The sequence below is a fragment of the Ursus arctos genome, unplaced genomic scaffold (assembly GCF_023065955.2).
Source record: "Ursus arctos isolate Adak ecotype North America unplaced genomic scaffold, UrsArc2.0 scaffold_12, whole genome shotgun sequence".
Lineage (NCBI taxonomy): Eukaryota > Metazoa > Chordata > Mammalia > Carnivora > Ursidae > Ursus > Ursus arctos.
Window position 1 is genome coordinate 73,375,286 of NW_026622786.1, and position 16,182 is coordinate 73,391,467.

The 16,182-nt window shown below is 39.1% G+C and overlaps 1 protein-coding gene across 13 annotated transcripts in view; it reads left to right on the top strand.

Annotated features, from left to right (window-relative positions):
* SCMH1 (Scm polycomb group protein homolog 1) overlaps positions 1-16,182 on the top strand; it is a 173,151-nt gene that overhangs the window by 119,955 nt on the left and 37,014 nt on the right. For 6 of the 13 annotated variants that reach the window (XM_057310723.1, XM_057310726.1, XM_057310729.1 and 3 more), the window contains 3 exons: positions 10,588-10,820; positions 14,471-14,597; positions 15,745-15,816. The exons of 2 other annotated variants lie outside the window; for them this stretch is intronic. In XM_057310723.1, the coding sequence (XP_057166706.1) occupies positions 10,588-10,820; positions 14,471-14,597; positions 15,745-15,816 (432 nt within the window). The remainder of the gene's footprint in view (positions 1-10,587; positions 10,821-14,470; positions 14,598-15,744; positions 15,817-16,182) is intronic. 5 more of the 13 variants (XM_048220707.2, XM_048220708.2, XM_044383925.3 and 2 more) reach the window with 2 other exon arrangements.

Sequence of the window (16,182 nt, forward strand, 5' to 3'; positions counted from 1 at the left end):
ATATCGATACAATACCAGTAGCTAATCTATAAACCATGCTCATATTTTGCCAGTTGCCCCAATAATGTCCTTTTGGGATAAGAAAATTTGGGTTCATGAGTTGTACTTAATTGTCATGTCTTTTTAGTCTCCCTTTATCTGGAACAATTTTTCCATCATTCTTCCTTGTCTCTCATGACCTTACTATTTCTTTATAAATATTTGTTCAGTTATCTTATAGACTGGGTCTCAAATGGGTTTGTCTGATATTACTTCATGATTAAATTCAGGTCATACATTTTTGACATGAATGTTTAGAAGTGACTTTCTTCTCAAAGCATCACATTTGGAGACGCATGATATCTGTCCCATTACTGCAGTAACTTTGGTTTCTTGGTGCAGGCAGTATTGACCAAGTCTCTTCACTTTGTTCCTTTGTAATTAATTAATCATCTTGTGGAGAAATATTTTGAGACTGTAAATATCCTGTGTCTCACCAAATTTCCACCCAGTAGTTTTAGCATCTATTAATGAGTCTCGCCTGAATGAGTTGTTACCCAAATGGCTACTTTCTAGTTCTCTCACTTCTTATATATTTATTAGGTGGGGTTCTACTATAAGCAACAGCTTTCCCTTCTCTCTGTTTTTTTTATTTATGCATTAGTTACATCAGTAGGGTCCCCCACTTATTTGTTTGGATGCTCAAACTTTCCCAGATTTCGCCAGTGGAAGCCCCTTGAAGCTGACTCCTGTCCTCTTGACATGTCCCCATCGCTCTTTGAGCATCCCCATTACTTTCTGACCAGTGTGTTCCAGGTTCGTCTTGTACCCCAGTGTACACCCACTGAATTGTGATTAATTGTGTAAGGATTACTAACCTTCTCACCATTGTGCTTTTCTAGGACAACAGTCGCGTTGGGTTTTCACATTACATAACTGGCAAACCTTGATACTTAGCATTTACTAAATTTTCAACTGATGTGGTCAAACAAATTAACGTAAGAATCACCCCTTCCTGGCCTCCTGAAGGAAGACAGATTGCTTCCTTCCTCCTGGGCTACATGACAGAATGTGTGCACTGAAGACACCAAAGACTAGAATCTTGCCAGGCTCTGCCACCTTCACTTCTCTAAGGCTTGCTTTCCGTATTTGTCAAAGGAGGATGATATGTCACCTTCATAGGATTGTTATGAAGGCCACATGAATGTGCAAGAATTTTGTCAAAGTATTGTTGATGAAGAATGTAATTCTGTCAAACTTGGTAGTGTCAAAATGTGTTAGAGAATATTCTGATTTTTCATCTCTCTCTGAAGTAGGACAGTCATTAAATTATTTAATTATTTGCATTTGGAAAAATAAGAAAAGATTGTGTTTAAATGACAGACTCAAGGTCACACCATAAGGGACAGAACTACAATTAGATCCCCAGTCCCCTGATATCCCTCCAATTTTTCCCCCCAACTAGGATAATTAAGTTAGAATGTGGCAGAATAGGGCTTCCTGGTGGGAAGAACTTCCAAATCCTGGAATCCCTTAGGATAGCTTCAGAAATCCATTATTAAGAAGCTTTTAAATTAGTATGAAGCTTAATCTCAGTGCTAGCTTCTCACATATGACCTGCATGCTCTGATTTTTCTGAACTGTTAAATGTATTGGTTAGTTTCTTCTGCCCAGATCTTTCAGGCCAGAGAGGACAACCTCTTTGACAGTTGGCATCATGGACATTTATGTCTAGCTTTAAAGGAAAAGAGAAGAAAGAGGAAAAACTATTTTCTGACTGTTAGAAGGCCACATAAAGACCTGTTCAGTTCATCTCTTATAACTGTTTTCTTTTTTTATTCTACAAACACATGCTGGGTCCCTGCTAAGACCTTGGCACCTTGTCATGTGATGGCAGGAACTCCAAAATAAGTCTCTCACCTCCCTGCCCAGCTCGGATTCCTGGTCTTACTAGAGATACAGGGGCCAATCTTAGGGTTTAGAGTAATCAGTTTAAATATTGGGCATGTTCAATACTCAGGTTTGGGTGTGGAATAGGTAAAGAATTAGACTGGGTTTTTTTCAAGGCAAGCGTGTTGGGAAAAGAAGGGCAAGGAAGTGATTATAATTATAGGTCAGTGGTTGTCAAACGCTTCAGTATCGGGAAACTTTAGTATCCTTAAAGACCCTAAAGAACTTTTATTTATGGGGATTACCCATATCACTGTATTAGAAATGAAAATTTAGAATTTCTTAAAACATAAGAATATACAAGTACACATTCCATTAGCTGTCAGAATGATGATATCACATATATAATCTCTGGAAAACTCCACTGTGAGAGAATGAGAGTGAAAAGGGGAGATAATGTTTTAGTATCGTGAAAATAATTTTCATCTTACAGACCCCCAAAAGGATTTCAAGGTCCCGAAGAGGTTCCCAGACCATACTTTGAAAACTACGTTTTTTAAGTGCATTTTACTAATAATGAACATTGGATCATTTCAAGTTTTCAGTTACTACAAGTAACACTGCTGTAAGCATACCTCTGCACGTGTCCGACGTGTACGTGTTCAAGACTTTCTCTGAAGCTCATACCTAGGGTTGGAATTGCCGAGTCGTAGTGTGTGACATCTTCAGACTCTTAGATAATGCCTGCAATGACTCCCAGGGAGTCTTCCGGAAAATGCTGCTGCGAACATTCCTGTACACGTCTTTTGATGGTCATGCCCCTCGTTCCTCTCGGGTATATGCCAAGGTGTGGGATTGCTGGGTGAGAGTATAAAGCTAAGTGGCTTTTCAAAGCAATTTACATTCCCATCAGCAATGCCCAAGAGTTCTAGTTGCCTCATATTCCTCACCAGTACAGGCACTGTCAGCCCTTGAACATTCGCAGTTTTGGTGGAGACGTAGTGTCTTGTAATTCTAATTTGCATTTTACTGATAACTAATAATGTTCAGCAACTTTTCATATCCTTATCTGCTATTTGTATGTTCAGTTTTGTGACCTGGTTCTTCAAGTCTCATCTTTTGAAAATTGGATTGTCATTCCTTTTATTACATATTTTAGGATTTTTTTATATTTTCTGGATATTACTTTTCCAACATATGTGTTTTGTGTATCCTTTCCCACTTTCTAGATTTCTTTTTCTTTTTCACTTTCCTAATGTTGTCTTTTGGTGAACAGAATTTTTATTTTAAGGAAGTCATATATGTCAATCTTTTTATAATTAATGCTTTATGTGTCCTATTTGTCCTATTTGTCCTGTTTAATCTTGCTTACCCTGGAGTTTTGAAGATCTTCCCCTCTATGTTCTTGGAAAAAATTGGATGTATCTGATATGAAATGTAGGGTTCAAGTCTCATTTTTTTCCATATGGATATCTGTTGGACTCACCACAATTTTATTGAAGAAGTGTTCCCCTCCTTCACCACCACCACAGAGTTACGGGGGTACCTTTATTATAAATAAGATAACTGTGTATATGTAGGCCTATCTCTAGACTCTGTTTTACTCCACTGATCCACTTGACTATCCTTACCACCAATATTACATGTCTTAAGTATTCTAACTTGATAATGAGTCTTGGTATCTAATGATGTAAATACTCCCTCAAGCTTTGCTGTTATTTATCAAGATCAACTTGGCTCTTCTAGAACCTTTGCATTTCCTAATAAAATTTAGAGTTAACTTATTGGACACATGCACATTAAAGAAGAACTGCTGGCATTCTGATTGGAATTGCATCGACTCTAAGTCAGCTTGATGAGAATCGAGAGCACAACTTGAGTCTTCCGATCCATGAATGTGATACATCTCTTCATGGCCATGTAATATCGCGATCTTCTTTAATTTCTCTTATAATGTGTTACAGTTTTAGTGTGGATGGATGTACTGCATGTCTTTCACTGAATATTTGATTTGGGGTTTTTAAGTTTCATTTTCTAACTGTTATAATAGAATAAATTTTTGTATATTGAATTACATCTAGTGACCTTCCCAAATTCATTTTTTTTATTTTAATAGATTTTGTAGGTGGGAGGAGGTACAGTTTATGAAAAAAATCATGTCATATGCAAATAATGCTTCTTTTTTACAACCTGTATTTATAGCTTTTATTTCTTTTTCTTTCCTTGTTACATTGGCCTTCAGTACAATGTTGAATAGAAGTAGTGATGGTGAATATATTTATTTTGTTCCGTAATTCAGTAAGAAAGTGTTTAATATGTCACCATTAAGTATGCTAGCTTCTATTGATTTTTTTATCAATGACCTTTTCCATACGGAAATTCCAAATTTGCTCATATTTTTTATGATGAATGAGTATTAAAGTTTGTCAGATGCTTTTTTCCTGCATCTGTTGAGATGATATATGGGTTTTCTTCTTTATTTTGTTTATGTGGTAAGTTCAGCTGATTTTTTTTTTTCTATTGTTAAACAGTCTTTGTATTTCTGGGGTAGACCGCACTTAGTGATGATATGTAATCCTTTTTATATATTGCCAGATTCAATTTGCTAATATTTTGTTAAAGATTGTGCATCTATGTTCATGAAGGATATTAGCCTATAGTTTTGCTCTCTTGGATTATCTTTGTAATGTTTTGGCATGAGGATTATGTTGGCCTCATAAAATGAGTTGGGGAGTGTTCCCTCTTACGTTTATCTGAACAGATTTTGTACAATCTATTATTATTATTTTTTCTTCTTTAAATGTTTCCTAGAATTCGCCCATGAAGGAATCTGGGCCTGGAATTTCCTTTGTAGAAAAGTTTTCCATTGCAATTGCAATTTGTTTATTATGTATACAGCTCTTCATATTCTGTTTGGTCTTCTGTCCGTTTTAATAAGCTATTTTTTCAAGGAAGTTGCCCATTCCATCTAAATTTTCAGATATAGTTGCATGAAGTTATATATGATGTCTTGTTATTATCTTTTTAATACCTGAATTATCTATAATGAAATCCACTCTTTCATTCTTGATATTTGTCTTTTCTTTTTATATTTCTTAATCAGGCTTGTTAAAGGGTTATCTTTTCAAAGAACCAACTTTTGACTGTTGATTTTCTCTGTAGTATGTCTGCTTTCTTTTTTCCATTGACATATCCACTCATCTCTGTAATTTCCTTACTTGTACTTTTTTTGAGGTTATTTTGCTGTTCTTTTCCCACCTCTTTGAAATAGAAGCTTAGATCATTGATATTTAACCTTTCTTCTCTTTTAATACGAACATTTAAAGCTATACATTTTCCTCTGAGCACTGCTTTAACTAAGTCTCACACATTTGAATCTGTCATATTTTCATGAATTTTAAGTTCCAAGAATTTTCTTATTTCTATTTTTATTTCTCTGGTATTTGAATTATTTACAAGTATATGTTACTTAATTTCTTAGCATTTGGGGTTTTTCTAATTAATTTTCTGGTACTGATTCCTATTTAAATTCCACTATGGTTGGGTAAGTGGGAGTGGGAGGTGCAGGCTTCATTATGGAATGAATAAGTCATGAGAATAAAAGCTACTGCATAGGAAATATAGTCAATGGTATTATAATAGTGTTGTACGGTGACATGTTAGCTACACTTTTGGGGAGTATGGCATAACATATAGAGGTGTGGAATCACTGTGTTGTACATCTGAAACCAATGCAACACTGTGCGCCAACTATCTCAAAAAATTAAAATTAAAAAGGAAAAGGCTCAAGATGGCAAAGCAAAAAAATATTAAGATTCTTCCTTTTGACACTTTGGATTTCTCTTATAAAACAGACACATAGTTTATGCTTAACTATATTAACATAAAGTTATTAAGCAGTGATTAGAATAAGCAAATGAATGCAAATGTATAAATTGAATCAGCTGGCACAAAAGAATCTGCAAATTCTCAAGTTCCTGCCTGCACGTCTTTGTTTTTAGAGCTGTAAATATTTCTGTGTTACTGGCAGTGGAGCTGAACCCACTAACTTGCTTATCTTCCTGCTGCATTAGAATTTATTAATACAGAGTGATTTATAAAAGTTTTCCTAAAACACCAAACCAACAGTGTTTTCTAAAAATAAATGTTGTTGAAGATGGTGGCTGAGACTAAATAAATAAATAAATAAGTTCTGCTGCCTTGGAGAACATGTTCTGTATGATTTCAGTTCTTTGAACTTTATTCAGGATTGCTTTTTCACCCAGCATATTGCATAAGCATTTGAAAAGAAAATGCATTCTATATTTATTGGGTATAATGTCCTATAGATGTCAGTTAAGTTAGTTGGTTAATTGATTATTTATGTTATTAGTCAGTTAATTGAGTTATTCACATCTTTCCTACCCTTACTGATTTTTTTCAACGTCTTAACCGATCAGTTACTGAGAGAGATATGTTAAAATCTCCAACTCATAATTTGGATTTGTCTGTTTGTCCTTTTTGTTCTCTAAACTTTTGCTTTATATGTTTTGTGTTATCAGGTATATATAAATTTAACTGACTAATCTTGATGAAATATTCCTTTTTCGTCTAGTCATACTTCTTGCCTTAAAGATGGACTTGTCTGATATTAATAGAGCCACATGAGCTTTATTTTGGTTAATGTTTACAAGGTATATGTTTTTCCATCTATTTATTTTTATCTTTTTATCTGTGTCATATTTCAAGGGTCCTTACATTTCAAGGCCCTCTTATAAACAGATATAGTTGAGTACCGGGGTGGGGGGATTGGTGCAGTATGTTAATTTTTTCCTATTAATTGTTTTACTTAATCCACTTGTATTTAATATAATTGTTAATTTGGATTTAAGTTCACCATTTTGCATTTTGCTTTTTGTTTTCTCTTTGTCTGAGTTCTTTCTCATTACTTTATTCCTCCTTTCTTGCCTTTTGGATTAATGAGGTATATTTTATGATTCCATTTCTCTCTCCTTAGCTTTTAGTGATATATTCTTACTAATTTTTTAACTAGTTATTCTGTGCAAATATGTATCCTGGACTTACCAGAGTCTTCTTTATTTTTTTTTAAAGATTTTATTTATTTATTTGACAGAGATAGAGACAGCCAGCGAGAGAGGGAACACAAGCAGGGGGAGTGGGAGAGGAAGAAGCAGGCTCCCAGCGGAGGAGCCTGATGTGGGGCTCGATCCCAGAACGCCGGGATCACGCCCTGAGCCGAAGGCAGATGCTTAACGACTGCGCCACCCAGGCGCCCCCAAAGTCTTCTTTAAATAAGTGCTTTGTAACCACTCCTCAAATAATGCAAAATTCTTAACAAAGTTTGGCTCCATTTATCCCCTCCTTCCATCCTTCATGCTGTTGCTTTCATATAATTTACTAATACATACATTATAAACTCTACAAACCATTTTATAAGTTTTTGTTCTAAATAGTAAGTTCTTATTCTAAATTCTTTTGTATCTCACACATATGTGCCCTTTCTTACGCTCTTCATTTCTTCCTACAGTTCCATCTTTCTATGTGGGATTACTTTCCTTCAGCTCGAAGAACTTCCTTTTTATTTCTTGTAGTTTAGGTCTGCTGGTGACAAATTCTCTCAGCTTTGATTGTCTGAAAATATTATTTCACCTTCATTTTTGAAGGATATTTTCACTGGGTATAGAATTCTAAGTTGGCAGTTTATATATCTTAGCCCTTTAAATATATCATTCTGTTGCTTCCAACTTCTATAGTTGGCCGTCAGTCTTATTGATGCTCCTATAAGAGTGATACTTCTCTTCTCTGACTCATCTTAAAAATTTATCTCATTTTTCATTTCATTTATATTTTATCTTTTATTTTCAGCAGTTTAACAGTATGTGTCTTGGTTTAGTTTGGGGGATTTGGGGGGGATTTTTGCTGCTTGTAGATTGGTGAGCTCTTCTTTCATTAGTTTCTAAATATTACATTTGCCTAATTCTCTCTGTCTTCTTTCTCTGGAATTAGAGTTACTCATATTTTGGATCTATTGACTATGCCCACATGTCTCTAATGCTCTAATCTGGTTTTTTCCCCATATTTTTGTTTCACTTTGGATGTATTCCATTGATTTTTCTTCAAGTTCATTAATCCTTTCTTCTGCTAGATCTTGTCTTCTCTTAAATCCATCCAATGAGTTTTTAATTTCTCATGTTACATTTTTAATTCCAGGATGTTCCATTAATTTTTTATATAGATTCCAGTTTTCTGTGGGTGTTATCTTCTCTTACATTTTACCTTTTCCTCTACTTTCTTTAACATATTAATTATGATTATTTTAAAGTCTCTGTTCCATTATCTGAATCATATGTGAATCTCCTTCTGTTGTCTGTATTTTCTCTTGATTACCAATCACTTTTTTCTGCCTCTTTTTACATCTAATATTTTTTTGTGATATTCTGGATATTTTATATAAAAGAACTGCTGAGGCTCCAGCTAGTATCTTCCATCAGAAAGAATTCTTCCTTTCCTCTGTTAAGCTAATAGGATAAGAGCCTGATCTTCTCAATGTAATCATGGATTGAGCTAGTCCAGGTCTGGATTATACCTGTGGTTTATACCTGTTTCTTGGATATGGGTCCTCCTGGGCTCTTGATTAAGAACCTAATAGGTTTCTCTATCTCCTCAGCCCTGCAAGAGATTTTCCTACCTTTAGAGGTTAGGGGTTTAGTTCTATAACCTCTTACTCCTTAAGATTTCAAAATATGGCATTTATCTTGAAGAGGAGATATGTGTTTGAAGTAGACCTCCTCCTTCTAGTGGGACCTTATTTATCCCCTAAAACCACAAGATTATGGGAGATTTCATTCTGCCTTATAGAAGCTCTCAGCCTAGCTTCACATGTCCAATGTGCAGGTTCAGAACTCAGCAAATGTCCCATGGGGAAAACTGGCCACACACATGGACCTCAAGTTCCAATCTGTCACAGCAGCCTGTTGGATTTCTCTTTCCTCCAGTAGAGGTACCATGCATGAGCCACACCTTATCCTCAGTTCATGCCCCAAATTGGCAAATGTCCTCAGGAAAGAAAACAGTGTCACCTACCTCAGAAGCCTTCCCCACTCATGTCTGGAATTCCAGTTCATCTAATCCTTGTGATTTCTACAATACTGCAGTGTCTCTTCAAACAGTGTGTCTGGCTTTTCCTAATTGTTGCATCAGGAACACCACATTGCCATAATCTATTACATCCTCCCTAGAAGCATAAACAACATTACCCTCTACCTGTCCACTGTGATTAGTTTATGAACTAGTCTCCCTACCTCTACTCATGCAGCTTCCCTTCATGCTTATAAGTTCAGATTCATTTTCACCATCTGCAGAGTCCTACACAATCTTATTGCTACTCCCTTTCTAACCTGATTCCCCACCACTCCTCTTTGCTCACTCAGTTCTAGCTATACTGACCTCCTTGCCATTTCTCAAACACGCTGACGTGTTTCCATCTCAGAATCTTTGCTCTTGTTATGCACCCTCTATTTTGGGAGGTGCTTTTCTCCGATTTTCATAAGGCTTTGCCTTTATTTCATTTGGGAGCTCTGTATAAATGTCACCTTCTCAAAGAGAAATTTCCTCACCCCTCTCTCTCCTTACCCTCCTTTAGTCTTCATCATAACACTTACCTGGCATTATACTGTATATTTGTCTGTTTTCTATCTCCCCAACTAGGAGGTAAGCTCCATGAGAGTGGAAACTGTTTTGTTTACCTGTAGTAAGTGCTCAGTAACTATTTGGGAATGAATTAGATGCGCTTACCTTAAAGCATTCTCAATTTAAGGAGAAGATGAATGGTTGGAGTAAAATTGAGAGTACCCTAACATAGATGTCTCCAGTATGCTTTGGGGGTGGAGTGGTACTGACTTAGTTGGGGAGTGGTCAGACAGGGCCTCAATAAGGAGGTGGCGCTGGAGCTGAGTGCTGGAATCGGAGTATTGATATTTACTTGACTAGGAAGAATAGGAAACTCAACATATATGAATGAACTGGTGTGCAGAAAACAAGTGGGTTAGAGCATAGCAGGGATGTGTGTCAGGAAATGACATCAGGTATAACCAGAGAGCAAGGCAGGGATAAAGTCACAAAAGTCCTTGGATATCAGGATAAAGAATTTGGACTTTACATTAAAGGTAATATGGAGCAAAGATTTTTAAAGTAAGAAGAGATGCTGTCAGATGTGTGTATTTCCATGTGTTTCACTACTCCTCATTGCAATAATCACACCAAAACTTTAAGTAGATTGATGTAGAAAATGCCTAACTTGGTTGTCAGGGCCCAGTTTCAAAACATAAGTCCTTATCCCAGTTCACTGTGTAACCCGGGGAAGGCGTCATTTCCTCTGCTGAGCCTTGGGTCTTCATTCTTAGCAGGAAGGGATTGTAGGCTTCTAAAGTCATTCCATCTCTGAGCCTGTGATTCTGTTTATGTGCTTTAACTAGGTGCCTTGGGGAGAAAAATTTAATATTTTCTCTGCATCTGCCAGAAATAATTAAAACTTCCAATTCTAACCAATCTAAATTCAGTTCTCCTCTGAGATTTTCTAACATTTAGGTCAGATGCCAGGAAACTAGCTTCTTGGGATAAACCTACCCAAGCAGAAGTAGCAAATCTTTTTTTCCCCGCTGTTTGGGATGGGAATGCAGGTGGGAGGAGGGGGTGATAGAATGAGTCTTTTTCTTGCAGTTGTGATTCCAAAGAATCCCTATCCTGCATCTGATGTGAACACTGAGAAGGCCAGCATCCACAGCAGCACCAAAACTGTCTTGGACCATCAACCAGGGCAGAGGGGGCGTAAACCAGGAAAGAAGCGGGGCCGGACACCCAAGCCCCTAATTCCCCACCCCATCTCTACCCCATCCAAGTCAGCTGAACCTTTGAAATTCCCAAAGAAGAGGGGTCCCAAACCTGGCAGTAAGGTAGGTAAAAACGTGGGTTTCCTAGAAAGGGATAAAGGGTTATAAAGGGGTAACTCACCCATATCCATCCATCTTGGAAAGGGGCATGCCTGGCCCTGTTTTCCACCTTGTGTATGCTTTTAACAGGAATCTCCTAGATTGTCATCCCTGCTTAGCTACTTAACTGGGAGTTGGTAATATTAGAGATAGGATGGTGTGGACAAGAAACAAATTTTGACTTTGAAGGCTACGCACATTTGAGGGAATTTTGGTCTAACATCTTCCCTAGATGGAAGACCCTGCTGCTGATTGTTAGCCTAACAGAGTGGATGCCCGGGCACAGGAACAGAAAGAGCAGATTGACTCTATAAATGTATTTCTTTTTCTATCCCTGCCCCTTCTTTTAAAAAGAAAGAAAGAAAATTATTGAATACCTAGTAAGTATCAGGCTCTGAATCAGACACCATTACATACATATCACATGATGATCACAAAACCCTAGGAGATGAGTAGTGTTAATAGTATCTAATAGTTAAGTAATTTGAGACTTAGAAATGTGAAATGACTTCCCTAAGGTCACATAGCTAATAAATGGCAAAGGCTCCGAAGATGGGGCTCCAGATGTTCTAGTTCAGGGTCACTGCTGCCCTGCCACGGGCACCACGGGTACCACGGGCACCACGGGCACGCTCCCACACTTCCTGAAGGAGATAACACTTCCGTCTTGTGCAGGAAAAGACTGCCGAGCCGAGCTTCACCGAGCACTGTTAACTGCAAGTGCCACCTTTAGTCATGACCAGTTCTTCATGCGTGTCTTCCCTCGGGAGACCATTGATGAGAAATGCCTCAGCTGCTTCTCTCCGGCTTCCGTTAGCATCACCTTCTCCGCTCACTTTTTGTCAAGGGATTTCTTTGCAGCTCCTTCCTGAACTAGACTACCTGAGTTTCAATGTGAAAATGAGTCCTAGTTCTCCCTGGGCACCCCATTCTAATCTCATGAGTTCGTCCCTAAGTTTGGTTGGTTGGTTGGTTGTTTGGTTGGTTGACTGGTTTTGTTCTGTTTATTAACTTCAGCTGACTTCAGTTCTTCTAGAATATAAGCTTCTCAAGGTCAAGAACCTAATCTTGTTCTTCTCTTTTTCTCTTGTAGTGCCTTATATCTCAGTCTCTTCGGAGATGTTCAATAAATTCAGGATGGGTAGATGATTTTAGTTATGATGTTCTAACTGAGATCATCTCTTGTTTATTGGCTTTGAGTTCTTGATGTCATGTCCTGATCTTTCTGTGTATCACACATGCTCCTGCCCTGTCTACACTAACCCTAACCCAGGTCCTGATTCATTTTTGTCTCCACTACTGTGTTCTTGTTCTTCTGCTGTGGAGAGACACTGAAGGCTCTAAAGATTCCAAGGCCAGAGAAGCCATGCTTTTGATACTGTGAAGACATTTTGAGGACATCCGATGAAAGAGGGAACAAACTTGTAAGGTTTCAAAGACAAAACCAGAACCAAAAAGTAGAAACTCAAGTAGACAGGCTTTGTCTCAACATAAAAGGAACAGTTAAATCTGTCCCAAAACAGATGTAGTGATCTGCAGAAAGAAAGATGAGGGAGGGAGGGAGGGAGGGAAGCAGGGGAGGAAGGAAGGAAGGAAGGGAGGGAGGGAGGGAGGGAGGGAGGGAGGGAGGGAGAAAAGGAAGGAAGAAGGAAGGAAGGAAAAAAGGGAGAGAGGAAGAAGGAAAGAAGGGAGGGAGGGAGGGAGGAAGGAATAGTGATATGCCATCACCAGAGGCATTTTGTCAGGGACTGGATGGCTCATATATGATGGATGTTTTCAAGAAGAGGGAAGTAGGAGAGGGATGGTTGGATTAAGTGGCCTTTAAGACCCTCCAAAACCTGAACGCTGTGATTCTATGATTGCCTCTGCTCTGCCTACTCAGGCAGTCCTAAACATAGTAATAACCAAAGTCCCCTTTCTTTCCAACCCTCTTGAAAACAATAATTCTCATCTTATCCTGTATTTTATGGGCTGGCGTTTGACTCACTAACTCCCCCCCTGTCCTTTTGCCTGCTTCTATAGATGTATGTGCCTCCCACTTACCCCTGACCCTTCTGTTCCTTTCTGAAGTAAAGTGGGCTCATGACTAGAGCAGAGGCTTCAAAGCCAGACAAGTAGTTTTATGTCTCATCTCCATTTGTTACCACTTGTGTGACTGTAGGATACTTTGAATAAGGCTCAGCCCCAGTTTCCTCACCAATAAAATAGAGGTGAGGTAATATATGAAGAGATATAATACATGTAAATGCACCTATCTCAAACAAATGCCTTCCATCTCTCTGCTTTCTGCTACAATGTTTGGGCACCAGACTCGCCAGGCTTGTTCCTTCAGGGACCCCATGAAATCCTACCACCAACTCCATGAAGTTGAACTGCTATTTCCTTTCTTCCCTGACTCCTTGTTTATGTAGACTTTTACTTTTAGCAATATCAAACAAAAATGAGGAAATGTCCATGCCCCACGTATGCTTTGAATGTTTCGTGTGTTTGCATGAAAACTTCCACAGACCAGCTGTCGCTGGTGCTATTGCTTTAGACAACACACTCCCTGAAGACAGACAGGTTTATATAGGTCCCAGTGGTGGACCCTACATGGGATATTTAGTAAAAAAAAGGGATTTCTGGATCTCAGTGATAATTACATTTTCCTTGCATTCAGAAAGGCTTTTAGAAAACTATTTCTTGAACTTTCTGAGATCCTTCTCCCCTGGAGACAGCCCTGAACAGCTTAGAGAAGATACTAGATTTTTCTCAAATCATTTTTATCACTTCCCCCATTATTGGTATTCTATACTGCGTGCTTCATTGAAAATATTTATTGAGACTTATTATATGGCAATTGCCATGCTAGGAGCGGTGCTCAGAATCAGACCCTCAAGGAGCTCCAGGCTAATAGAGGACACCAGTATGTAAATATATATAACAATACATTGTGCCAGATGCAACACAAAGTACAGAGATAGCACAAAAGAGACAGTAACCAGAGGAAATCTAGAAAAGTTTCCTGGATAAACAGATATTTATAAAGTGAAAAAAAGAAAGAAAGGGCATTCCAGGCAGAAGGGACAGTTTATTACTGTAAAGGCGTGGCCCAGGTAAAACTGCAGGGTTTTTAGAGAAGTAATTGAGTTAGGGATTTAGACCTCAGAGTATAAAGTTTAAGATGCAAAATATCAGTTGAGCTGAAGAGGTAGGCAGAGGAACAAGTTTGTAGTTAGGGGAGGGGCGTTTCCATTTTTTAAGAGAAGCAAACTACAGAATAATGTCAAAGGACACTTAAGCCTCAGCATTTTTTCCTTTTTTGCTTTTGTCTGCCCAACTGATAAAGAACCTGGAATTTCAAATGATAATGTTGAATCTAGTATAAAAGACTGTGAATTAAGCTCCAGCTTAATAGGAGCCCAGAATCTTACGCATAGATTCAGAAAATACTTACTAAGCATCTACTATAGGTAAAGCTCTCGGCAAGATTCTGTGTGGAAAACAAAGATAAAACATAACCCCATCCACAGAGATATTTCCATCTCATGGGTGAATCGAGGACTAGAAATAGAGGAATCAGAAGACAAGTTACCTGTCACAGGTAGCAAACTTCTCCCCATCCATTTTGACAGAGGAAGCCTCGGACTTTGCTGAACCCACCACCCACCTCACCAACAACCAGCACCCCTGAACCGGATACCAGCACTGTACCCCAAGATGCTGCCACCATCCCCAGCTCAGCCATGCAGGCCCCCACAGGTAAGAGCAGATCATGGTATTAGCTGCCACAAGCCCCAGGCGCCCCCCCATCTGTCCTTTCTCTTGTCTTGCACCAGCAGTTAGCACACCCCCAACACTGCGTCCATTTGTAAACCTAAATCAAATCTTTAAACAAATATTTTATCTTTGACATTTGAAAGTTTCAGAGAAACCTTCATCCTTTCAAAACAACGGAACAAACTTGGGTAGATGTCCTGTGAACTCAGAGTTGGGGAGCTGGGGCGTGGGGGTGGGGTGGAGGTGGGGCTAGCACCAGGAGCGCCCCCTCCCCCGCCCCCACCCAGTTTGTATTAATATGTGTCCTTTCCAGTTCCGGGTGCCCCCTTTTTACTGATCCCTTCTGGAATCCTTCCAGCATTACAGTAATCCTGCCACCACTGAAATACGTGTGCAACTGCTCTGATTTTTTTTTTTTCTAGTGAAAGTAGTCTTTATTGGATACTTGGGAAACAGGATTGTGGGAGACATTCTCCTTTGGTACAATGTAACACGTGTGGGACAGTCAGTAACTGCCTCCGTTCCCACAGGGCTCTTCGCTCAGACAACACAGCTATACACCAGTAAGCTGCCTAAGAAAACCTTGGCAATTAATCATTTAGATACTTTATAGCTAGAATTTTTTCTGTAAATCCTATTTCATAGTAGAGCTTACTCTTCTGACAGTTAAAGAAATGGCACAAAATTAAGCTAATCTGCTTGGCTTTTTGTCTTTATTTTCTTTCTTTCCTGGGGGGAAAAAAGAGCAGTAAATTCAACCTTTCCACACCCACTTGAGTTTCACAGAACTCTTAGACAAACGCACACAGCTCTTCCTCAGAGAAACCAGAGCTCTGAGACTCTTCACCGCCTGGGGCTCTTAGCGGGCCCTCAAGGGCACACACTTCAGTTAGCGAAGACTGGGAAAGAGCTCCTGCCATAGCAAAAACAGGACGCTGGGGGCGGGCGGGCGGGGGGGGCGGTTCTGCAGAGCCTGCTTTTGAGGTATTAGTTTGATATGGTTTTTTTCTTAAAGGAATCCTTTTTCCTATAGTGTAACTGCCCCCCATTGTCACCAGTTACTGTCTTCCTAGCTTGGCCCCCCTTCCCCTTCGCAGCCTTCAGACTCTCCCAGTAATTTCTGCCGCAGCAGATCTTGAGGAAAACTGCGTCAGTGGTGAGACGTCATCCTTGGGAACCATCAGCTCTGCCCTCAGTTCAGGTAAAATAAGAATAGCAGCTGCAGGCTTCATTTCTGGGATCATATCAACAAACCAGGCTGACTCAGGATCTTGTAGTGGCTTCTTTTTTACCTGAATTGGTAAACTCTCCTAAACGCAGTTCTGATGGAACCTTAAGCCTCCTTCCTTGGGACACTTTTGGTGGCTTGGTTTGGTCTGGCTCCTCCCCACTTTGTGCAAGACTGGTCTTTTGGGGTAGGCTTGATTTCAAAGGCTTGGACTCTTCAATGAGTGGAAGCGGAGTAGGAACGGCCTTTTGCTCCCCTGAGGTAACAGGTCTTGCAGCTGGGGTTCTACCTCCAGGGTTTAGCTCAGTATCTCAGCTGCTGGGCTCAAAGTCATCCCAC